The following is a 26,198-nucleotide window of genomic DNA, read 5'->3' as shown; positions in this document are numbered from 1 at the left end:
GAAGTGCTGCCATGTATTTCAAAAAACTTATATGTAGAAACCAACCATTAATTACTACAACAGATGATGGACAAACTGGTAGACAGACTGTATCCAAGTCCATAACCCAAAATATCTTAACTCAGTTATTTAGAAATACTTTGAACTTTTAAAAGAATTGAAAAATGATGATTAAATTGTATTGATGTTAAAATCCCATTTTTGATGTGGTCTTTTCAGGGCCATACCCACAGCATAGAGAGGTTCCCAGGCTAGGGGTCAAATTGGAGCTACAGCTGCCGGCCTAGGCCACAGCCATAGCAATGCCAGATCAGAGCTGTGTCTTCAACCTACACCACAGCTCATGGCAGTGCCGGATCCTTAACCCACTAAGCAAGGCCAGGGATCAAACCCTCATCCTCGTGGATACTAGTTGGGTTCGTTAACCACTGAGCCACGAAGGGAACTCCTAAAGTCCCACTGTTAATGTGAATTAGCACATTCTACATTATCAATGTGATTTTGAAATATTTTAAGGACTTTTTGATTTTTTAAACACTATTCTATATTCAATGTTTGTTGTGTCACATTTTAATGCCCAATCTAAATTTTTTAAATTCTCTCTGCCATTTCACATGGATTCCCATTATAATTAGAATAAAGCCCAAACCATTTTACTAGCCCTGTCAGATTCTATATTATGAAGTCCTAGTCTCCAACATCCTTTACTGTATTTCAGACATATACACCCTCTAACTGGAAATCTTTCTCCTCAAAAAGTTCACACAGCATTTGGGATTTCAACTTAATTTCTACCTCCACAGAGAAGCCTCTTCTAATCTCCATTCATAGTTATTTATCCCCCTGCTTACTTCTGTATCACCTCTTCACCACAGTCAAATGCAGAAACGAGTAGTACCTAGTACAGTAACATAAGGCATAATACCAAATAACCCTTCCAATCTGGTCACAGCTGTCTAGAGCAGGAATCGGGGTGTGAACCCAAGAAGAGCCCACTTTTAGGCCAACAGCTGACAAAGTGGCCTCAGGTGTCAAAGATTTCAAAACGAAACAAATGGACACTAGATAACTGAACAGTCAGCTCCCTTCCTTGTACTTCTCACACTTTTTTTTTTTTTCCGGTCTTTTCTTGCTATTTCTTGGGCCGCTCCTGCGGCATATGGAGGTTCCCAGGCTAGGGGTCTAATCGGAGCTGTAGCCACCGGCCTACGCCAGAGCCACAGCAACGCGGGATCCGAGCCACGTCTGCAACCTACACCACAGCTCACGGCAACGCCGGATCGTTAACCCACTGAGCAAGGACAGGGACCGAACCCGCAACCTCATGGTTCCTAGTCGGATTCGTTAACCACTGTGCCACGAGGGGAACTCCCTCACACTTTATTTTTAATTGAACTACAGGTGATTTACAACATTGTGTTAGTTTCAGGTATAATGCAAGGCGATTCAGTTTTCTTTTCCTCAGATTATTTTCTATTATTTTCCATAGGTTATTATAAGATATTAAATATCACTACCTATGTTTTACAGTAAAATCTTATTGCTTATTCTTATTCTTATTATAGATAAGAATTTATGTATCTATTAATCCCATACTCCTAATTTATCCCTCTCCCTTGCCCCTTTCCCCTTTGGTGACAATAAGATTGTTTTTCATGTCTGTGAGTGTTAGTTTTGTATATAGACTCACTGATATTGTGTTTTAGATTCCACATATAAGTGACATATAAATTTGTCTTCGTCTGACTTACTGCAACTTAGAATAACACTCTCTAGGTTTAACGATGTGGCTTCAAATGGCAATACTGCATTCACTTTTATGTCTAATATTCTATCACACGCATGCTAGCGTCTTTTTTTTTTTTTGTCTTGTTTTTAGGGCCACACCCACTGCATATGTAAGTTTCCAGGCTAGGAGTCGAATCAGAGTTGTAGCTGCAAGCCTACACCACAGCCACAGCAGTGCCAGATCAGAGCCACGTCTGCGAGCTACATGGCAGCTAGTGGCAATGCCAGATCCCTTGGCCTACTGAGTGAGGCCACAGATCGAACCCACATCCTCATGGATACTAATAGCTGGGTTCTTAACCCACTGAGAGCCACAACAGGAACTCCCACAACAAATCTTAAATCAATGGTCCATTGATGGGCATTTGTGTTATTTATGTCTTAGCTACTGTAACTAGTAAACACTGGGGTTCCCGTATCCTTTCGAATTATTGAGTTGACACCAAAAAACTCCTGGAAGAGAAAACAGGCAAAACAATTCTCTGACATAAATCATACCAATGTTTTCTGAGGTCAGTCTCCCAAGGCAACAGAAATAAAAGCAAAAAGAAACAAATGGGACTTAAACTTAAAAGCTTTTGCGGAGCAAAGGAAACCATCAACAAAACAAGACAGCCTACAGAATGGGAGAAAATATTTGCAAACAATGCAACTGACAAGGGCTTAACTGACAAAATATGTAACATATTAAAAAAAATTTTTTTAATAAAAAAAAACAACTAGGAGTTTCTATGGTGGCTCAGCAGGTTAAGAACCCAATATAGTTTCCGTGAGGATATGGTTCAATTCAAGGATCTAGCATTACTGTAAGGTACAGCACAGGTTACAGATGCAGCTCAGATCTGGTATTGCTGTGACATAGGCCTGCAGCTGCAGCTCGGATTCACCCCCAGCCCAAGAACTTCCAAGTGCCGCAGGTGCAGCCCTAAAAAGAAAAAAAAAAAAAAATCCAATCAAGAAAGACCTAAATAGGAGTTTCCATTGTAGTTCAGTGGTAACAAACCCTACTAGTATCCATGAGGGTACACGTTCAATCCCTGACCCCGCTCAGTGGGTTAAGGATCTGGTGTTGCTGTAAGCTGTGGTGTAGGCTGGAAGCTGCAGCTCTAATTCAATCCCTAACCTGGGAACTTCAATATGCTGTGGGTGTGGCCCTAAAAAAATTTTTTTTAAATTTAAGTTCTAAAATATACTTGTAAAGTAGCACACTACAAAATAGGGAACTAGCATGATGGAGATAATGTGAGAAAAAGAATGTATATATGTACTGTGTGACTGGGTCACCTTGCTGTACAGTAGATAATTGACAGAACACTGTAAAACAGCTATAATGGAAAAAACAAAAATAATTTTAAAATATATATATATATATGATATATATTGAAGTACATAATTTAAGGCTAACTTTGTCATCATATATTTGGCAAGTTGGTGTCAGATAAATAACATAATAATCTAGTCAGATTAGTCGAGCACTCATAAAACATTTAGTGAGCTCCTGCTCTGTGCCAGACACTTCTCTGGGCACTAGAAATACAAAGATGATTGTGGTGATGTCACCTTCCACTCTGAGCAATAAATACAAAACTGATAATGGTGAGGTCATCTTCTACTCTCAGCAACCTAGTTTTCTTCCTAAGACTCACACAGTGGTTCTCTATGCTGTGTACTAGAACTGATTTTGGTGTGTGGTAAAAACTGCAGACATCTGAGTCCCACTTATCAGAAACTCTAAATCCAAAGGTTTCTGACAGTCCTTCACCACACTCTGAGAAACAGAGGTAAGGGAGGAATTTTATCAAAATCACTTACAATTTATAAATAACATCTCCCATTGTCTTCAAGCCACTGTTAATTAATACAAGGAATATGTGGAGTTCCCATCGTGACACAGTGGTTAACAAATCCGACTAGGAACCATGAGGTTGCAGGTTCGATCCCTGGCCTTGCTCAGTGGGTTAACGATCCGGCGTTGCCGTGAGCTGTGGTGTAGGTTGCATACGAGGCTCAGATCCAGCATTCTGTGGCTGTGGTGGGGGCCGGCAGCTACAGCTCTGATTAGACCCCTAGCCGGAAACCTCCATACTGTGGGAACAGCCCTAAAAAGGCAAAAAGACGAAAAAATAAAAAATACAAGGAATATGTAATATTGTGCAGGGTGTGCTGGGGAGGTGTGTATATGTGTGTGTGTGTAGAGAGAGAGAAACATTAACATTGATAACCACAATAAACTTCAGGAGCGGGTGGGGTGGGATGTTAATTACAATTGCAAAGGAAGTAGTAAGGATTTCTACAAACCAGCAGTTTTAAAACTAACATCTGCAGATTCCTGGGGATCCTCAAGACCCTTTCAGTGGATCTACCAGGTCAAAACAATTTTCACAATACTAAAATTGTAATAAAAAGCATTATTTGTTTCTTTCACTGTATTGGCACTGACTTGATGGCTCAAAAGTAACAGTGAAATGTTTTTGGAAGGTCTGCATAAACCAAGGAACAAATATTCCAAATGATTAATGCATGGTGTTAAAAAAAATCCTGCATGGTTGAAAGATGCATATAAAGTAAAGGACAGACCAATTGATCTTAATGAAAACAGAGTATAAAAACTTCATTACCATGATTTCAAATTCCTCACTGCAATTAAATCTTTCTGAAACTGCCTTTAGGAGTATACCATCTTGATTTCATTGATAGCTTCACAAATATAGTAAATACGTGTAACTTACTGTATGTCAACTACATGCCAGTAAAAGTTTAAAATAAGAAATAAGAAACTACCACTTGAGTTTTGGTATAGCATCAAATTGGAATATCCACAATTACCTGAAAAGTCTATTAAGATACTCTGCCCTTTCTAATTACCCATTTGAAATTATATGCTTCAAGTAAAATATATCACAAAAGAGTGATAGTAACAGATATAAGAATCCAACTTTTTTTCCATTAAGCTAGACATTAAATACATTTGCAAAAATGAAATAAATGCCAATCTCTAATATTTACCCTGTTTTGTAAGATAGTTATTTCCATTAAAAATGCTACTTATATTAATATAGAATGGGTTTATTACTGTTATTTTTGTCCTCTTTTTTTTTTGGCCACCCCAAAGCACATGCAGTTCCCAGCCCAAGCCATAGTTACAACCTATCCTTTCTTTTTTTTGCCTTTTCTAGGGCCGCTCCCGCAGCATATGGAGGTTCCCAGGCTAGGGGTCTAATCAGAGCTGTAGCTGCAGGCCTACGCCACAGCCACAGCAACACCGGATCCGAGCCACGTCTGCAACCTACACCACAGCTCACTCCAACACCAGATCCCTAACCCACTGAGCAAGCCCAAGGATTGAACCTCGTGGTTCCTAACCAGATTTGCTAACCACTAAGCCACATCAGGAACTCCCATAGTTACAACCTAAAGCTTCATCTGCAGTAAAGCTTCCTTAACCCCTGTGCTGGGTCAAGGATCGAACCTGAGTCCCAGTGCTCCCATGACACTGCAGATCCCAATGTAACACAGCGGGAACTCCTATTACTCTTATTTGTAAATAAATTAAACATAAATATTTCCAGGGAGGTCCATTGTGGCACAGCAGGTTAAGGAGCCACCACTGTCTCTGAGGAGGCTGGGGCCACTGCTATGATGCAGGTTAGATCCCTGGTCTGGGAACTCCCACATGCCACAGGTGTGGATTAAAAAAAATGTTTCTCAGTTTTAGCTTCTAATTTGATAGACATTAATGGACAATCTATAAAAACAAAAATTCTTCAAGATTATCAGTAATTCTGAAAAGTGTAAAGGGATTCTGAGACTGATAAATTTGAAAACAACTGCTGGAGTTCTAATGATACTTTATTTAGCTATCCACCTTGGATAACCTTACTGAATGCATCATAACCATCTTCCTTTGAAGAACCAAAATAAGCAATGACCAGAAAAAGAGATATGATAGTTAGAATGATGACTTTCTGTTAAAATATGAAAAGACCTTCACTTACTAAATGTTTTAGGTACAACTTCAAAGTTTCTGCACAGCAAAGGAAACCCTAAACAACACAAAAACACAACCCACAGAATGGGTTTGTCAGTCGATTCATCTTTGCAAATGAATCGACTGACAAGGGATTAATCTCCAAAATTTATAAACAACTTCTGCAGCTCCATACCAAAAAATCAAACAACCCCATCAAAAAATGGGCGGAAGATCTAAACAGACAGTTCTCCAAAGAAGACATACAGATGGCCAAAAAACACATGAAAAGATGTTCAACAGCACTCATTCTTAGAGAAATGCAAGTCAAAACCACGATGAGGTACCACCTTACACCACCCAGAATGGCCGTCATCCAAAAGTCTACAAACAATAAGTACTGGAGAGGGTGTGGAGAAAAAGGAACCCTAGTACACTGTTGGTGAGACTGCAAATGGGTGCAACCACTGTGGAAAGCAGTATGGAGTTTCCTCAGAAAACTAAACATAGAACTACCATTTGATCCAGCAATCCCACCCCTGGGCATCTATCCAGAGAAAACCACGACTCGCAAAGACACATGTACTCCAATGTTCATTGCAGCACTATTTACAATAGCCAAGACATGGAAACAACCTAAATGTCCATCGACAGAGGAGTGGATCCAGAAGATGTGGTACATATACACAATGGAATATGACTCAGCCATCAAAAAGAACGAAATACCAGCATTTTTAGCAACATGGATGGACCTAGAAACTATCATGCTAAGTGAAGTCAGCCATACAATGAGACACCAACATCAAGTGCTTTCACTGACATGTGGAATCTGAAAAAAGGACAGACGGAACTTCTTTGCAGAACAGATGCTGACTCACAGACATTGAAAAACTTACGGTCTCCAGAGGAAACAGTTTGGAGGGTGGGGGGATGTGCTTGGGCTGTGGGATGGAAATGATGTGAAATCAGATTGTTATGATCATTATACAACTACAGATGTGATAAATTCATTTGAATAATAAAAAAATGAAAAAATAAAAATAAATAAATGTTTTAGGTACAAAAAGAAAAGTATAAAACAAAAGGAAGTATGAGAGATTGGCATTTATTACTTTTCAGCTTCCAGTCGCTGAAAAGGGGAAGGATGACATATCCATACATCTTTACACATGAATAAAAAAACACTGGATAAAGTGACTCCTAAAAAAAAAAAAAGATACTGGGCACTCAAACTGATAAAGACAACTACCTATAAGGGAATGGGAATATAGAATACACAGAAGGGTACAGGAATGAGACATCTCAATGAATTATCTCTTAATTTTTAACAGACATATAAACAAACATAAAAAATGTATTCAAAACATACAAATGTATTCAATTTTTCAATTTAACATTTAATTTAATTTAAAAGAAAATAATCCTAAATCAACATTAAGCCATAACTCAAACGCATTTTCAATTTCTAGGTTGCTCTGATCTCGGAAAAACAAAAAATATACCATTCTTTTCAGCTCTGAAACAAAACAGTATTGCTAGCAACTAAATACTTAATGCCAGAAGAATAAGCACTAGTCAATCTATTTCTAGAACACAACAAGGAAATGTGTTTTTTAACCTATAAATAACATCAATCATCTTAATAAAATAGTAATAAAATAATAATTAAGAAAATATTCAGAGAAACCATGAAATCAGCAGTTATTTTAACTTTTTTTTTTTGTCTTTTTGCCATTTCTTGGGCAGCTCCTGCGGCACAAGGAAGTTCCCAGGCTAGTGGTCGAATCGGAGCTGTAGCCACTGGCCTACGCCAGAGGCATAGTAAGGCGGGATCCGAGCAGCGTCTGCGACCCACACCACAGCTCGCGGCAACGCCAGATCTTTAACCCACTGAGCAAGGCCAGGGATCGAACCTGCAACCTCATGGTTCCTAGTCAGATTCATTAACCACTGAGCCATGATGGGAACTCCTATTTTAACTCTTTTATACTTAAAAGATGTCATTGACAGAATTAAAAGCAAAATTACATACTGGCATGAGAAAAAAAAAATCAGTGAATTTAAAGACAAAGCAAAAGGAACTATCCAGAAGAAAGCAGAGGGAAAAAATAATTCTCAGTGACATGTGGGACAATGTTAAGCTATCCAGGTTTTATTTGGAGTCTAGAAAAGGAAGTGAAAAAGAAAACTATCTCAGGTGACAATGATGACTGTTTTTCCAAATTTGCTCCAAACTGCGACCCACGGATCCAAGAAATTTGACAAATCCCAAACAAGATTAAATTCAAAGAAAATTTTCAAAGGCACATGATAATAAAATAGCAGGAAAATGATAATTTTTTTTTTAAACCTTAAAAGCAACCAGAGGGCGAAAAAAAATGCCCTGGACTCAAAGGAAAAAACCATTTTTTTTTGTCTTTTTTGTCTTTTTTGTTGTTGTTGTTGTTGTTGTTGCTATTTCTTGGGCCGCTCCCGCGGCATATGGAGGTTCCCAGGCTAGGGGTTGAATCGGAGCTGTAGCCACCGGCCTACGCCAGAGCCACAGCAACGCGGGATCCGAGCCGCGTCCGCAACCTACACCACAGCTCACGGCAACGCCGGATCGTTAACCCACTGAGCAAGGGCAGGGACCAAACCCACAACCTCATGGTTCCTAGTCGGATTCGTTAACCACTGCGCCACGACGGGAACTCCCGGAAAAAACATTTTTTAAAATCACAGAATTCTCAGAAGCTGTACAAGCTAAAATACAAGAGAATATTTATAAAATACTAAGTAATGTCAACATACCCACCAAATTCAATACCTACTAAACTACCTTTCAAAAATGGGTAAAAAAGCTACAGAAATCAAAACAGTATGGTAGTGACAGGATAGACAGATACATAGACCAACGTAATAGGACTGAGAGTCTAGAAATAAACCCAAATATACATGATTTGAACATTCAATAAGAATAGCCTCTTCAACAAATGGTGCCAAGATAATTAAATACCCACATGCAAAAGAACAAAGCTGACCCCAACCCACTCCATATACAAAACTTAACTCAAAATGGTACAACAACCTAAACGTAAAAGCTAAAACTCTCAGAAGAAAATACAGAGGCAAATCTTCATAATTTTGGATTTGCCAATGATTTCTTAGATATAACACCAAAGCATGAGTAACAAAAGAAAAAACAGACAATATCAAATTTCCTTAAAATCAGAAAATGTGCATGAAAGAATACTGTCAAGAAAATAAAAAGACAATCTATAAGATGGGAGAAAATACTTGCATATCAAATATCTGATAAAAGACTTCTCTTCAGACTATATAAAGAACACTTACAACTCAGTAAGAAAAAAGCAAACAGGAGTTCCCGTCATGGCGCAGTGGTTAACAAATCTGACTAGGAACCATGAGGTTGCCGGTTCGTTCCCTGCCCACGCTCAGTGGGTTAAGGATCTGGTGTTGCCATGAGCTGTGGTGTAGGTCGCAGACACGGCTCAGATCCCGTGCTGCTGTGGCTCTGGCGTAGGCCAGCAGCTACAGCTCCGATTAGACTCCCTAGCCTGGGAACCTCCATATGCTGCAGGAGCAGCTCAAGAAAAACGCAAAAAAAAAAAAGAAAGAAAGAAAGAAAGAAAGAAAAAGCAAACAATCCAATTCAAAAATAGGCAAAGGGAGTTCCCATTGTGGTACAGTGGAAACGAATCTGACTAGGAACCATGAGGTTGCAGGTTTGATCTCTGGCCTCACTTAGTGGATTAAGGATCCAATCCAGCGTTGCCATGAGCTGTGGTATAGGTCTCAGACACAACTGGGATCCCACGTTGCTATGGCTCTGGCATAGGCCAGCAGCTACAGCTCCCATTAGACCCCTAACCTGGGAACCTCTACATGCCACAGGTGTGGCCCTAAAAGGACAAAAGACAGGGGAAAAAAAAAAAAAAAAAAACAGGCAAAGGACCTGAATAGGCATTTCTCCAAAGATGACAGAAGTAGCCAATAAGCACATGAAAAGGCATTAAACATAATTAGTCCTTAGAGAAATACAGTATCAACAGTGTAACTATAAAAATCCATACTCAGAGTTCCCAGTGTGGTACAGCAGGTTATTATCCATTTTGTCTCTGTAGAGGGGCTGGTTTGAACCCTCATCTGTCCCAGTGGGTTAAAGATCCAGTGTTGCTCCAGGTGTAACATAGGTCTCAGATCTGGCTCAGATTCGATCCCTGGCCTGGGAACTTTTGTTTGCCCCAGGTGCAGTCATTCAAGAAAGAAAGAAGGGAAGGAGAGGGGAGGGGTGGGGGAGGGAGGGAGGGAGGATAGTGGTTGCCAAGACTGGGGTGGGAGACAGGGGGAGGGATTCAGTGGTGAGTTAAGTGTTTAATGGGTACAGACTTTCCAGTCAGGAAAAATAAAACATTCTAGAGATGGATGCTGGGGATGGCTATAAATAATACAAATGTACTTATGTCAGAGAAGTATACACTTAGCAATTGGTAAAATGCTATATTTGCTATATATATTTTTACCACAACTTTTTTAAGTGTCTTTGTATACCTGGGACCTTGACACATAGTTTATGCCAACAATATGACTTATGGTGAATCCCTGTTTTTGGACTCCTATACCCTGGTCCAGGTTGTACCAGCGTGACATCTGAGGAAAAAGGAGGGCTGGAGACTGAGTAGCTAAAGTCAGTCACAAGGGTGCTCTGTACCTATATGATCGAACACCAATAAAAACCCTGGGTACCAAGGCCTAGGTGAGCTTCCCTGGTTGGCAATACTTCACACTTGTCACACATCACAGATGGGAGAATTAAGTGCCATTCAAACAATTCCACTGAGGACAACTAGACACTCACACCTGGCTTCTCTTGGACTCCAATGTACACAGCTTTTTCTCATTTTATTCTTTATCTGTAATAAACCCTATCTGTAAGTATGACAGCTTTTCTGAGTGCTGAGCCTTCTTACAAATCATCAAGTGTGAAGGTAGTCCTAGCGGCCCTAACATATATGGAAAAGAGCATACTATGTAAATATTAATCATGAGACTGTTGTATTGGCTTTATTAAAACAAGAACACTTCAGAGCAAGAACCATTACCAGATAGATACAAAGAGGAACATACAGAGTGATAGTCAATTCATCAAGAAAATGTAATTCCAGGAGTTCCCACTGCAGCACAGTGGGTTAAGAATCCAACTGCAGTGGCTCAGGTCACTGCGGAGGTGCGGTTCAATCCCCAGCCCAGTGCAGTAGGGTAAAAGATCCAGCATTGCCACAGCTGTGGCTCGGATTTGATCCCTGGCCAAGATTTCTGTATGCTGGAGTTCCCTTCGTGGTGCAGTGGTTAACGAATCCGACTAGGAACCATGAGGTTGTGGGTTCGATCCCTGGCCTTGCTTAGTGGGTTAAGGATCCAATGCTGCCGTGAGCTGTGGTGTAGGTCGCAGATGCGGCTCAGATCTGGCGTTGCTATGGCTCTGGTGTAGGCTGGTGGCTACAGCTCCGATTAGACCCTTAGCCTGGGAACCTCCATATGCCGAGGGAGCGGCCCTAGAAAAGGCAAAAAGACAAAAAAAAAAAAGATTTCTGTATGCTGCGGGTGCAGGGAAAACAAGTGAGGAAGGGAGGGAAGAAAGAAAGTAAAAGAGAGAGAGAGAGAGAAAAGAAGGAAGGAAGGGAAAGGAAATTTCAGAGTTCTGGTTATGGCACAGTGGAAACAAATCCAACTAGTATCCATGAGGATGCAGGTTTGATCCCTGGCCTCGCTCAGCGGGTTAAGGATCCGGCATTGCCATGAGCTGTGGTATAGGTCTCAGACGCAGCTTGGATCCTGCATTGCTGTGGCTGTGGCATAGGCCGGCGGCTACAGCTCTGATTAGACCCCCAGCCTGGGAACCTCCATATGCTGCCGGTGCGACCCTAAAAAGACAAAAAGACAAAAAAAAAAAAAAAGAAAGAAAAGAAATTTCAACACAGCTCTCAGAAATTGATGGGAGGGAAGGAAAATCAATCAATAGGAATGTAGAAGGTTTAAATACAATAACTCTACACTTAATTAACATTTAGAACATTCTACTCCACGACTGCAGAAAATATACATTATTTTCAAACAAACACAGAACATTCACCAAGACAGACTATGTAATGAGCCATAAAACAAGTCTATTGTTAGTTGCCTGGGCCCAAGGGAGAAAAACAGATGCAACATTTCCTAAACTTATTTGACCATAAACCCTTTCTGCAAAGACATCTTCGGGGACCACTGCTTCTCAGAACGCTTTGGGAAAAGCTATCCCATTCTAATATCTCTTCCTATTTCTCCTCTTAATCGTGACCAACAAAATAAGGGAAACAATAAACACATCCTTTCCTTAATTACCAAGCCAGGATAAGTCAATGTGCTAAAGTATATGCAAAAGTTCTAAGGGAAGAATAAGTCTGACAGAATGGCTGGAACAGAATAAGGTAAAGGACAAGATAGATGAAATCTAAAAGTGAGCAGCAAAGCATGTAAAACGTTCTAAGCCAGAGTTCCCGGCGTGGCTCAGTGGTTAACGAATTCAACTAGGAACCATGAGGTTGCAGGTTCGATCCCTGGCCTCACTCAGTGGGTTAAGGATCTGACCCGTTGCCGTGATCTGTGGTGTAGGTCGCAGACTCGGCTCCAATCTGGCGTTGCAGAAGCTGTGGCGTAGGCTGGTGGCTATAGCTCTGATTAAACCCCTAGCCTGGGAACCTCCATATGCTGCAGGAATGGCCCATATGCTGCAGGAGTGGCCCTAGAAAAGGCAGAAAGACAAAAAATAAAATAAAATAAAAAATAAAACGTTCTAAGCCTTGGCAAGGATTTTAAATGTGATTTTAAGTATGATAGGATTTTAAGATTGGAATATTATCTCATTTGCATTTTTATAAGATCTCTCAGGCTGCTGTATAAAGGTCAGAATGGAAACTAGGCAACCAGTTAGGAAGCTATGGCAGTAGCATAAAAGATCGCTAAGACCGAGTGGCGTAGACCAGACTTAAACGTGTTTATTAAAGAAAAAACAGAGAAAAATCTGTATAAACTGTGTTAAGATGTCTTAAAGCATTTTCTCTACTGGGGTCCCAGGACATATCATTCTCCTCCTCATGAGATGCTTAATCTATCTTCCTTACATATCCTCCTCCCTCACCTCCTCAACCTCTTCAAGATGGAAATATTCTAAGGCTCAGTCAGGAACCTCTTTTTTCTGGCTACCCTAATTCTTACAGTGATTTCACCTAGATAACTCAGTTTAAATATTATCTATACAATGATAATTCCAATATTGGATAATTTATATCTCCACCCTAAATGTCTCCCTTAAACTCCAGATTCGTGTAACCACTTAACTATATAATAAACATCTCAAGCTTAACAAACCAAAATTGAGCTTCTAACCTTCCCCTTCCAAACCTGTTTCTCTTAATTCTTCACTGTCTCTCAGATAATAGCAACTTCATTACTACAACTGCTCAGGAATATATTTTAAGAAATATCCATGACTCTTCTCTTTCTCTTAGATCCCACTGCAAGTATGTCAGCAAATCCTTTCAAATCTACCTTCAAAATACATCGTCATCAACCACTTCTTACCCTTCACAGCTATTACTTAATCTGAGCCATCATCATCTTTCACTTAGATGGCTGTTTTCATCTTAAGTGGTCTCCTTAGTTCTGCCCTTCCCACTGCCTTCACCACTGTAGTATACTTTGAACATGGTAGTCAAGTGATTCTAGTATGTCTAAATTAAATTAGATCATGTCACCAACTGCTCAAAACTTTCCAATGGCTATCTCATTCAAGTAAAAGTCCTTATGATAGTCTTCCAGACCTACTATCATCTGACCACAACACCTTTGTGTGTCTGCTCCAGCTATTTTTAACCTCCTATCAGACTACTCTGCCCCAGGTCATTTCATTCCAGTTACAATGCCCTCCTTGGATTCCTCAAAAATCCAGGCCTGCTCTAGCCACAGGACCTCTGAACTTGCTATACCCTAAAATTATCTCGAATGCAAGGCTTGTTCTTTTACCTACCTCAAGTCTTCACTCAAATGTTCAGTTCAGTGAAGTCTACCAGGTCCTTTCTATTTAAAACTGCAAACTTTTCTGGAGTTCCCATTGTGGCTCACTGGGTTACAAATCCAACTAGTATCCACAAGGATTCAGGTTTGATCCCTGGCCTTGCTCGGTGGGTTAAGGATCCAGAGTTGTCATGAGCTGCGGCATAGGTCATAGATGTAACTCAGACTCGACATTGCTGTTGTGGCTGTCGTATAGGCCAGCAGCTACAGCTCCAATTCAACCCCTAGCCTGAGAACTTCCATATGCTGCACATGTGGCCTTAAAAAGCAAGCAAGCAAGCAAGCAAACAAGAAAGAGAGGGAAAAATTGCAAATTTTGCTCCCATTCTTTAACATTCCTTATGGGCCAGCTCTGCTTTAGTTGCTTTCTAATACTACATAGCACTTTCCTCTATCTAACATGCTACATATGTTTCACTTAACTTATTTATTGTCTATCTCCCCCAACCAGAATATAAACTACAGGTATTCCTCTCTGTTTCATCTCCTGCTATGCACCTAGTCCCTAAATCAGTACCTTTTACACAGAACTGAGTTTGTCCAACACTGAATCAATGAATGTTAAATAAAGCCTCTGTAGTAGTGCCAAGTTTTGTTAGGCCCAATTCAAATCCTAGGACTAGACTAATTAAAATATACCAATTCCGGAGTTCCCATCATGGCACAGTGGCTAACAAATCCGACTAGGAACCATGAGGTTGCGGGTTCCATCCCTGGCCTTGCTCGGTGGGTTGGGGATCCAGCGTTGTTGTGAGCTGTGATGTAGGTTGCAGACGCAGCTTGGATCCTGTGATGCTGTGGCTGTGGTGTAGGCCGGTGGCTACAGCTCCGATTCAACCCCTAGCCTGGGAACCTCCATATGCCATGGGAGCAGCCCTAGAAAAGTCAAAAAGACAAAAAAATGGATAAATAAATAAAATATACCAATTCCTTTGTCAGTATTTTACTCTATGAATAATATTCAATATTCATAAATATTTGTTATATTTTTATTATTTATATTTTCTGACAATTATAGAGACACTGATTCCAAACAGTTCAACTTTTACTTACTCTGGCATCACTATATAAAATACTAAGCTTCAGATAGAAGTCCTAGGTTCAAATTCCAGCTCAACCATTTACTAGTCAGGCAATTTAGCTTCCTTCAAGTCTTAGTTTCTCATCAATGAAACAGCAAGGTGAGGATGGATTGAAAACCAGCCTGCCTTACCTATCCTATACCTAATTATAAGATTATTTTGAAAATCAAAAATGTATGAGAAACTGCTTTATAAACCTTAAATGATACGTAAGTGTGAATTAAATGTCTATACTGTAGTTTGGAAAAACCTGAATCGAACAGAAAAGTTCAGTGTTTGGGGCAGCAAATCTCCTCATACCTCCCTGCCTTTCCATTAAACTCTAGTTTTGAAGTCAAACTGGCTCTTCCACTCACTTGCTACACCTTAAACAAGTTACTCAACCTCTCTGAATCATTGTTTCCATATCCATAAAAGGAGATAATACCAACCTTGTATTGGCATTGGCCTTTTGAAGATTAGAGGTTACATACACAAACATGTAATACAAATATGGAATACACTTAACAAATGACTTTTTGAGAAGTGGGGGGAGCACTGCACCCATACTAAGTTCCTGGGCCAGGGATGCAACCCACCCCACAGCAGGAACACAAGCCACAGCAGTGACAATGCCAATTCCTTAAGCGATAGGCCACCAGGGAGTTCCACAAATGACAAATGGTCAAAAACTCAGAAGTAGATAACATAAACTACACTCTGCAGGTAGAGAAGAAGATTACTGACTTGGAAATGGCACGTGAAAGGATAGGAAAGAAAGTGAAAAAGAGGTAATCGAGCAATAATCTCAACAGTTTACCTATTAAGTTTGTTCTTTCCTTCTTGCCTTTCTCCAAGATTTAAAAAAAAAAGGATGAGATGCAAAGAAAAATCATCACACAGGAGTTCCTGTCATTGCACAGCAGAAAAACACATCCACACCACAGCTCATGGCAATGCCAGATCTTTAACCCACTGAGCGAGGCCAGGGATTGAACCCGCAACCCTCATGGTTCCTAGTCGGATTCGTTTCCGCTGTGCCATGATGGGAACTATTAGTCAGTTTTTAAATTTCTCAAATACCAAGATATATTTTGACACTCTAGAACTCAAAAGTACATGCCAAAAAAAAGTTGTGGTTTTTCCAACTATAGAACCTTAATATAATTTTATTACGCATATTTAGAAACATGACAGAATTAAACTTAAAAAGTAAAATTGCTATTAACATAGATATCATAAAACTATTTCAAGAATGCCTTAAGAAATCATTAGTTTTTTTATATTTACTCAGTGCTGTGATACTAGTAATCATAAGATGTAATGTCAATATAACAACCACTTTCTAAGGAAGGAAAAGCCCTCCCACATTAAATATACACTTAAGATATAAAATATACCAATTTCAGAAAACATTAAAATGTAATACGTCCCTCTGGAATTCTGAAAATGTTCTATCTCTTGGGAGAAAAGATACCACTTTTTTAACTTCATGCCATTAAGAACTGTGATTCGCTAAGACATCAAGATCCTGAAAAGGCTGCAGAAGATATCTAGAATACATATACCTAAAAAGACTATATCCAGAATATATAAAGAACTACAAATCAATATGAAAAAAAATAAATACTCTAGTAGAAAAAGAGCAAAAAACTTAACAGACACTTCACAAAAGCAGAAGTCAGAACAGCCAATAAACCCCTAATACGAAAAGGTGCTCAACTTCATTAGTTAGCAGGGAAATAAAATCAAAACAACACAGTACCACCACACACCCTCCCAGAATAACTAAAAATAAAAGACTGACAATACCAAGTGCCGACAAAGATGTAGAACAACTGGAATTCTTTCATATAACTGGTGGGAGTGTAAATTTGTATAAGCACTTGGCAAAACTTTAGCAAAATCACCTGAAACTAAATATACCATAGCCATAAGCATGACCTAATAATTCCACTTAAAATATATACCCCCAAAAAATGTACATATATGTTCATTAGGAAAAAGATTAAAAAAATGTTCAAAGCAGCAAAACTGTAAATAACCCAAATGTCCACCAAAAGAAGGGATAAACTGTTGTTTATTAACAGAATAAAACAACAAGACAAAACAAATCTCAATACAACATGGATTAATCTCATAAAGGTAATGTTGAGCAGAAGCTCAAACAAGTTATACTATTTGCTTCCACATATACAGAGTTCAAAAACAGATAAAATTGTTCTACAGTTTTAGGAAACAAGGAACACAGTGGGAGGAGTTGGGAATACCAGTAAGGACGTTTATTGAGCTGGGTGATGACTACATTGATATGATTATTTTGTAAAAATTCATCTAGCTGTATACTTTTATATGTATATTTATGTCTTACTTCTTTAAAAATCTTATATTAGGTGTTCCCACTGTGGCACAACAGGATTGGCTGCGTCTCTGCAGGGCCAGGACACAGGTTCAATCCCCAGTCCTGCACAGTAGGTTAAAGGATCCCTCATTGCCGCAGCTGTGGCACAGGTCGCAACTGCAGCTTGGATCTGATCCCTGGCCCGGGAACTTCCATATGCCATGGGGCAGCCAAAAGGGAAAAAAAAAAAAAAAAAAAAATCTTACATTAAATAAGGACTTCAACTAGGTCTGTTTCCTACCCCCCAGAAGATTCTTCACCTATACTACGCTCAGAGACTTAACTAGCAATGGTCCTGAATTGTCCCCAATGCTCTTAGAGATTTAAAAATTAATAACTCTGTCCAAGTCTACTATATGGCAAACACTTTAACATTCGCTTATTCGGATACTTACTGAATATCTACCATGAAAGTTCTCTGTGCTGAGAACTTCTGATACAAAAAGAAATGAGTAAGACATGGACCCTGGCTTCTAAGAATTCATAATCTTACAGAAGACCACATATACAGATAACAGGATATTATGGGAACAAAGAAGAATATCAAAAAACAGCCAGGGTTAGGCTTCCTGGAGGTTTTAACACCTGAGTCCTTAAAAGATGAGAAGGAGGTACCCTGGCAAAGTGCATTCCAACACAGGAAACAGCTTGAATAAAAACACAGTGATAAGAAACAGCACAGTGTATTTAAAGAAACAATGAACAGCTGCTAGACGTTGCTTAAGGATAGTAAAAGCAAGAAGTGGGATGGTGTTGGGGGAAATGGCCAAAGAGACAGAAAGATGCCAAGTCATGAAGGGACTTAGACCTTACACAACAGGCAAGATGGGTGAGGTTTATGCAAAGAAATTATGTGGTCAGACAGATTATTTAGGCAGCAATGCAGAAGATGGACTTAAGGGGGATAAGGCTGGCAGAAAGACAGTTAGGAGGCATTTATAACTAACTGCCCAGATGGAAGATGATAACGGCCTGAAATAATGAAATGAAAGATATTACAAGTCCAGAAAAAAATAGAGTAGAAACACATTATGCTGCTGGTCTAGAGTCACGTTTTGAGAACCACAAACATACATTATGAATCAACAAATTTTTTCTATAAAGGGCCAAATAGTAAATAGGCTTCACAGGCCATACATCATCTCTATTGCACTTTTTGGGTTTTGTTTTTTAAACCCTTTAAAAATTAAAAACCGGAAATTCCCATTGTGGCTCAGTGGGTTAAGAACCCAACACAGTGTCCCTGAGGACTCAGGTTAGATCCCTGGCCTCACTCAGTGGGTTAAGGATCTGATGCTGCTGCAAGCTTCGGTGTAGGTTACACATGTGGCTTGGATCTGGCACTGCTGTGGCTGTGGCATAGCCTGGCCTTTGCAGCTCCAATTCAACCCCTAAGCCAGTAACTTCCATATGCCGTGGGTACAGCCATGGAAAAATAAAAAAATAAAATAAAAAAACCATTCTTTGCTAGCAGAGTTTACGTAAATTAATTAATTAATTAAAGTTTAAAAAGACCTCAGGCTGGATTTAGGCTGCAGGCATAGTGTTTGCTGATCCCTGCTATATACCCGTAAATAAGCAAGGATTAACCTTCCTACAAGATTAATTTTCCTAAAATGCTACTCATATGTTAGTCCCCTACTCAGAAACTTCTGCACTGGTCCTGACTGTCTACTGAATAAGTCAAATCTCTATGATGTACAGCATTCATAGGCATCCATACTCTAGCTCAAACCAGGCTCATGAACTACAGCCCTGTGAGAACCTTCCATTCCTATTAAATTGACCTACTTACATTTACCTGCCTCTATCTTTGTGTGCTCCCCAATGTAATTTGTCCCTTTCCAAGACCACTCAAATACCCTTCCTTCAAAGCATAATTCAAACCCTTTTAAGTGATTCCACCCTCCTCCAAACTCCCAAAAAGCACTGCCTCAACACATGTGAAATTTATTTGCTGTCTTGAATTATTATTTACTTCAAACAAACTTCTTTGAGAGGAAGGAATACTTGATACCTCTATCAAGGGATCTAGCATATAACAAGGAAAAAATAAAAATGAAGATGTGTGTGTATATACATAACATATATGTATACATACACTTTTTTTTCTGAACTAGCTATATAATCCGAAGCAAATGTAATTTCACACTTTTATTAGTAGCTGAACACTAATTCTTTGGACACAATCTGAATGCTGCAGGAACTACAGAATGACAATCAAAAACACATCTCTCTCTCTCTGCTATTACGTGTTTTTAGGACTAGGTTAAGGGGGGAATGAATCATCACACAAGTAGAAATTTTCCTGTGGTCAATGTTATCAGTCTAGATACACTGATACAATGATATCAATCTAGAAGTTACCTGACCAAGTCAAAATTTACTTACCTATATTTTTACTCATTTTTAAAATACAAAATAAGCTTTTATAACTAAATCGCTTTAAATTCACCCTTTAAATTCACTCAAGTTAAAAGTCACATATAAACACAACACACACACAAGCCACAATCTGACTTTTTTTTTTTAAACACTAAGGTTCTCTATGACAATCCACATTACCAAAATAGCATTAATGATTTCATTCAGAATTTGGGGACTAATATACTTTAATAAAATTTTAAGAAAGCTGCACATTTTAGTTCCCTATTAATAGTTTTAATCACAGAATGTTTTGGGATGGATTAAAGGATTCTTCTTAGACTTGAGAAGACTAGTGAAGAATTTTCAAGTCCAGAAGTGTGAACTATGCCTTATTTTACTAGACAAAGAATGTTCAAGAACCTATAAAAATTCCTCCAGAATCATTTGCCCACATTTCAATTCAAACCACAAAAAAGTTTAAAACACTTTTGAAAAGTATAGAAAACAAAAACAAATTAACCAAAAGATGGCCATGAAAGTGAAAACTAAGATTTTAACGCTTCAAAACACAATGCACAAAAAAAGCTTAGTGATTTACAACCCTGAAAAGACTATTATTCATTGATAATTTTAATATTAATAATGCACTGATTGGAGAACAAACCCAGGAGCCACTGACTCCCATCACGCTTCAGCCACTCACTGGTTTGTACAGAGTCTTGGGAGCATGCCCATAAGCAGAAAAAGAAAAACTTAACTGACATTCTAAGGTTGTGAGAACTGATCAAATGTTTATGAAGTACTTTAGGACCATGAGGGAAGCCATGTAACTATTAAAAGTCATCTGCTTAATGCACAACTATAGCTACCTGTTAAGCTTGCAAGTCTATATCATCATAATTCTTTGTATCTTCTTAACACAGCAAATATTCAGTGAGTCAGTAAAGAGTTTGTATTTAATGAGTTTAGCAACCTCGGAGAAATGAATTTTCCTCCAAATCTTTGTTTTCTCACAAAACATGTCACTATCCAATCCAGCTAACTGCAAAAGGAAGCATGATCCCATCCGCATTAAAGAACTGGGTCTAGTTATTGACAGGCCAACTGCAAATGACTGAAAACTCAGGAATCACAGTACAACTTTGTCAACTTACCATAAATGTGACTCCTGAAAATAACCCCAGAAAACAGTCGTTCTAACAAGAGCTTTATTAAAGGGAAAGTCCCTACTCTCTCTTACATAAAGATCTCTAAAATGTTTTTGGACAGTGTCGACAGAAGACTATAAACTCTCTCAAAACCTGACCCAACCCAGGTAGTGCCAGCACCTACTCGGTGTTGAGCGACTAGAGACTGGAGAGGCTGCTCAGGAAAAGTGCTGATGCCATCTCCAGCTGCCCCTTTCGTGAATGACAGTAACAATGAAAACACTGACAAAAGAGCTGGGAGGCCACCCCAAGCCTCTGCTTAGTAATACTTCTACCCTACCCCCAACAGACAGAGCTGCAAATCCCAGAAAAGGGCCTCTGCTCGCAGATCCCACATGCCAAGACCTTGCCTCTGGTCTGGCAACGCCAACGAGTACTACCCTTCGCTCTTCTCCAGCCGGCTGAGCACCTGAACGCTGAGGGGGAAATGCGGCCTCCCTTTTAAACTGCCAAGACCGCCTGGCCAGAGACCGGCCGGCAGAAGCGGGCGTGCGCCCCGGGAGCCTGAGAACTCCCCGGTCGCGGGCAACGCTCGGAGCGCCGGCGGAGAGGAGAGGAAAGAAGACGGGAGAAGAGGAAGGAGCGTCCCTCCCGCGGCCGGAGGGCGGAGGGTCGCTCGGCCCCGTGCAAACCGTCCTGCCGGGGGTGGCTGCGGCCCGCCGCCCGCTTCCCAAGAGCCGGGGGAGACGATAAGTAGGCTCGGACCAGGAGCACATTCTTTCCTCGAGCCTGGTCCCGAGGGAGGGGGCAGGCTGCCCAGGCGGCAACTCTCCCCTCTCGCCCAACTCGGGGCAGAGCGTGAGGCCGGCCGACCCGGAGCTGCCCCGCGGGATGCCGCCCGGGTGGGGGAGGCGGCGAGGCCCGCCTCCGGCCCGCTCCCTCCCCACGCGGTCCGCGGCCGGCGGCCGTCCGCGCCCTCGTCCCTCCCGCTGCCGCGCGGGGCCGAGCCGCCGACCTCGGCCGGCCGGGCGCGGGGCCAGGCGGCAGCGGCGGCGGGCGGGCCGGCCGGCCTGGGGCCCTACCTGAGGCTGTGTACCAGCTCCCGGCGTGACTGGCTTCCCGGCAGACCACTCGGTTGGACATCTTGGTGCCTGTGCCGCCTATGGTGCACGAGGATGAATGAGGAGGCGGCGGCGGCGGCGGCGGCGGCGGCGGGAGCGGCTCCGCAAGGGGACGAGACACCGCGGGCCCAGCCCAGGAGGAGGCGGCAGCGGGGAGGGGATCAGCCCGGCCCAGGAGGAGGAGGAAGAAGAGGAGGCGGCGGCCCGGGAGGAGGAGGAGATGGCAGCCGGGGCGGTGGCGGCGGCGGCAACAATCACCACAAACTCGGGCGACCGCCGGAAGATGAGGCCCGCGGCGGCTTTACCCAAGCCGGGAAAGCCCTGGCCCCGGCCCCCGGAGTCGCCGCTGCTCCCCAGCCGGGGCAGGTTCCGCCGAGCCGCCCCCACGGCCCCCTCCCCTCCGGGTCGGCCTCCCGGAGCCAACGCCGGTGACCCCACCCCCGTGACTCCGCGCCCGCCCCCTCCCCCCACCCCCCGCGGGACTCCCCGCACCCACCCCTACCCCCAGCGGGGCCCTCCTGCCCGCCCGGCCGCGGGCCCGCCGGCCCCGCCCCGCGCCTCCTCCGGCCGCGCGGCGAGGTTAACGACGGACACCGGACAGGCCAGACGGCATCTGGGGTCGGGCGGCCCCGCGAGGAGGCAGCGGCGGCTGCAGCTCCGCGCACACAAAAGCCCAGGGCCGGGGCCTGAACCGGGGAAGGCAGACCCGGAGAAGAGCCAACGCTTCCTTACTCGCCACTCTAACGAGTCCTGCCCACTGAGCATGCCCAGCAGCCGCGGCCAGGCCTGCCGAGGATTCTCAACGTGCACGCTCCGCTCTCCGGGGTTTAGTGGCAGCAGAGGCTGGGAGGGGGAGGGCGTGCGGAGCAGGACGCAGCCGCAGGGCAAGCCCCCTCCCCCAGCCAACTTCCTTAAACGAAGAGCACAGAGGACACGCAGAGGCAGCTCTCCACGCGGAAAGTCGCCCCGGTTTCCCCACCATAACAGGAGTCCTTAGTGGATACTTACCCCGCAAGGTTTCACTCCTTGGCATGCGTGTTTGCGGCCACGTTGGGAAGTGCATTTGTAGAAGCAGGAGCATGGTAGTGTGCCTGTGATCCTGCAAATACTAGTTTTTGCTTCAGAGAGCCACTTTTACCACCTAACCATGGCTTTGACACCGTAAACAGTTACCTTGTTTCAAGTTATATTTATGTAACTGCATGTCTCAACTCTGTAACGACTGCAGTGTGATATAGCAGCCCTCAGTTATTCTCATCTCTAAAATAGGCATAACAGTACTCAAGGTGCGTCCCCAGGATAAAAATCAATAAATGTAAAGGGTCTGATAGAGTAGTCATACAACAAACATTATTTCCAACCCCCCGTTATCTTTTTTGTTTTGTTTGTTTGTTTTTTTTTTCTTTTGGTCTTTTCTATGGCCGCACACTCGGCGTATGGAGGTTCCCAGGCTAGGGGTCTATCTGGAGCTGTAGCCGACGGCCTACACCACAGCCACAGCAACGGAGGATCCCAGCCACATCTGCGACCTACACCACAACTCACAGCAACGCCGGATCCTTAACCCACTGAGCGAGGCCAGGGATTGAACCCACAACCTCATGGTTCCTAGTCGGATTCATTAACCACTGAGCCACGAGGGGAACTCCCTAACCTTCCATTGTCTTTTAAATCCCAATATTCCACCTAAGTATCAGGAACAAAGAATGACTTTAAAATTATACAAGAATCACAACTAAGTAGAATACCTTTGACCTCCGAGGAAATGTTGTTATGAAATACTTACAAAACTAGAAAGAGAGTAAGAAAGTTTCATACCCTCAATAAAAGACTTGGGGTTAAACCTTAAAATTGTTATATCTGAATTTCATATTAAACAGATTCCCCAGCAGAGTCCAAAGCAAACAACTGACTGCTTAATTTTCAAATTTTCCTAGTGTCATAATAATAGTTTGTTTTTGTTTCTTTTTTATTTTAAGGTAGTATCCTGTTTCTACCCCTCCTCCCACCTTTTTCGACTTTAAGGCCTAAGGATCTTGTGTAAGATGCCAGTCCTAAAACCTGGTCAACAGTGGAACTTCTGATTTTCACACCTTTTTTATACACTGTTTTTAAGCTAAAAAGAAAAAATCTCCAATCTATATAGTTCTTTTTTTTTTTTTTTTTTTCTGGCCTTGCTGGAGGCATGCAGTTCCCGGGCCAGGGATTGAACCTATGCCACAGCAACAACCAGACCCACAAGGATGATAACTCAGGTTCTGAAACCCGCTGAGCCATCAGGGAACTCTTTATTCAATTTTTGACCCTTTCACTTCATCACTAATCTGCCCAAATATTAGGATATTATGCTACACACACACACACACACACACAGGGCAAACAGTCAATTTAGGGATTAGAGAAAAAGAAGAGCTGAAGCTATTTCCCCCGTACTCTTCCTGGAGAACCAAAACTCACTGATAACTGCTGAAATGATAAACTTTTCATTGTAACTTTCAAGAAAAGGAAATTGATATGGTGTACAGACTTGATAGCTCTGTCACTCATGAACTAATATCTAGCCATTTAACCTTTTCAACCCACAGTTTTCTCATCTTTCAAATCCAAAGACGGTAATATCTAACTTACAGGATCACTGTGAGAATCATTAAGTAAGGTACTAGAAAACAACTTATAAACTGTTGTTTTAAATGTTTATCATTATCCCCTCCTCCTAGCAGTAAACCTAGGTTGCACTCCAAACTAATAGTCTCATCTAAAATTAAGCTCCCCTCCTATTAAAATGCTCAATTGGAATCTTTTTCCCCAAAAGATTTTTCTTACTGATCAAACTCAGCCAAAACCACAATACCAAGCAAAGTGAAAGATTAAAGGATTTTCTATTTCTAGGATGTTTTTAATATATCCCATCATTATTCTTCCTGTCCATCTTATTCTGGCTACATTATTCAAGGAAAGACTCTTGAAAAAAGTAAGTTGAAACTATTCACTTACCTACATCTCTCAAATTAAGGAAAATCCATATAATTCGAAATACATCATATCCCAGAAGAAGCCCATTGGGCAATACTGTACAATTCTCATGTTGTTAACAATTTCCATTATATCCACCAGGGATTGGGGCTTGACACTCCATAAATATCATCCATAGTAAGGGGCAAGGAGGAAATGTTCATTAAGAGAGTCCTTATGAAGCACAGACTTCAAAAACTAAGGCACCCATGGGGGAGGGAGTGGGTTGGATTGGGAGCTTGGGGTTAATAGATGCGAACTACTGCCTTTGGAATGGATTAGTAGTGAGATCCTGCTGTGTAGCACTGGGAACTATGTCTAGTCACTTATGATGGAGCATGATAATGTGAGAAAAAAGAATGTATACATGTATGTGTAACTGGGTCACCATGCTGTACAGTAGAAAAAAAATTGCACTGGGGAAATATCAATTAAAAAAAAAAAAACTAAGGCACCCAGAACCCAACATTAATAACATATCTTCTGGGTGTTCACTGGTGGCATAGTGGTTAAAGGATCCAGTGTTAGCACTGCTGTGGCACAGATTCAATCCCTGACCCAGGTGTGGTCAAACGAACAAAAAAATGAAAACAAAATAACTTCTGAAATAGCATGTCAAATAATCACTGCATCAGTCTGTACTAGCCAACAACTACAAACAACCAAAGTGTGCATCAATGAGACTTGTTAAATTAGGATATATCCATACATACACACCCATTAAAAAGAATAAGGTAGCACTATATACTAGTATGGGAAGAGCTAAAAAAAAAATGCAAAACCAAATTGCATAAAAATGTGTAAAATATGCTACCTTTTATACAAAAACACTTTTCTAGAAGGAAACAACAAACCAGTAAATCATTATTTGTGTGGATGAGGGACAATGATGAACAAAATATTTAACATTTTAATGTATATCTTTATGTATCTTTTGAATTTATACATATACATACACCACCTATACTGAAAATAATTCATTTATTATTTATTAAATAATTTATTAGGCTTGATTTTTGAGTCTATATGCCAATATTAAATTGACCATTTTTATTTTTATTCTTTTCATTCCTTTTCTTTTTTTTTTTTTTTTCCATTGGCTAACACCCACATGTGGAAGTTCCCAGGCCAGAGATCTAACTAGCATCACAGCCGTGACAAGACCAGATCCTTAACCCAGCAGGCCACCAGGAAACTACAAGTGGACCATTTTTAGAT

General features: G+C 41.3%; 2 protein-coding genes across 3 annotated transcripts in view; one reads left to right on the top strand and one right to left on the bottom strand.

Annotated features, from left to right (window-relative positions):
• MEMO1 (mediator of cell motility 1) overlaps positions 1-22,763 on the bottom strand; it is a 109,629-nt gene extending 86,866 nt beyond the window's left edge. The window contains exons 1-2 of one of the 2 annotated variants that reach the window (XM_047782335.1): positions 22,701-22,763; positions 21,930-22,007 (exon numbers count right to left, since the gene is read on the bottom strand). In XM_047782335.1, coding sequence (XP_047638291.1) covers positions 21,930-21,990 — 61 coding nt within the window. In that variant the 5' untranslated portion in view covers positions 21,991-22,007; positions 22,701-22,763. Of the gene's footprint in view, positions 1-21,929; positions 22,142-22,700 lie in introns of those variants that run through there. The other variant, XM_047782337.1, reaches the window with a different exon arrangement.
• On the top strand, positions 22,023-22,965 carry LOC125128487 (proline-rich protein HaeIII subfamily 1-like). Its single transcript, XM_047782816.1, has 2 exons — positions 22,023-22,137; positions 22,196-22,965. Exons 1-2 carry the CDS (start codon positions 22,023-22,025, stop codon positions 22,963-22,965), a joined length of 885 nt encoding a protein of 294 aa, XP_047638772.1.
• Positions 22,966-26,198: the final 3,233 nt, after the last annotated feature.

This window comes from Phacochoerus africanus, chromosome 5, assembly GCF_016906955.1.
Source record: "Phacochoerus africanus isolate WHEZ1 chromosome 5, ROS_Pafr_v1, whole genome shotgun sequence".
NCBI lineage: Eukaryota > Metazoa > Chordata > Mammalia > Artiodactyla > Suidae > Phacochoerus > Phacochoerus africanus.
Note: the sequence above shows the minus strand (reverse complement) of the source record. Positions and strands in the feature narration are given on the sequence as shown.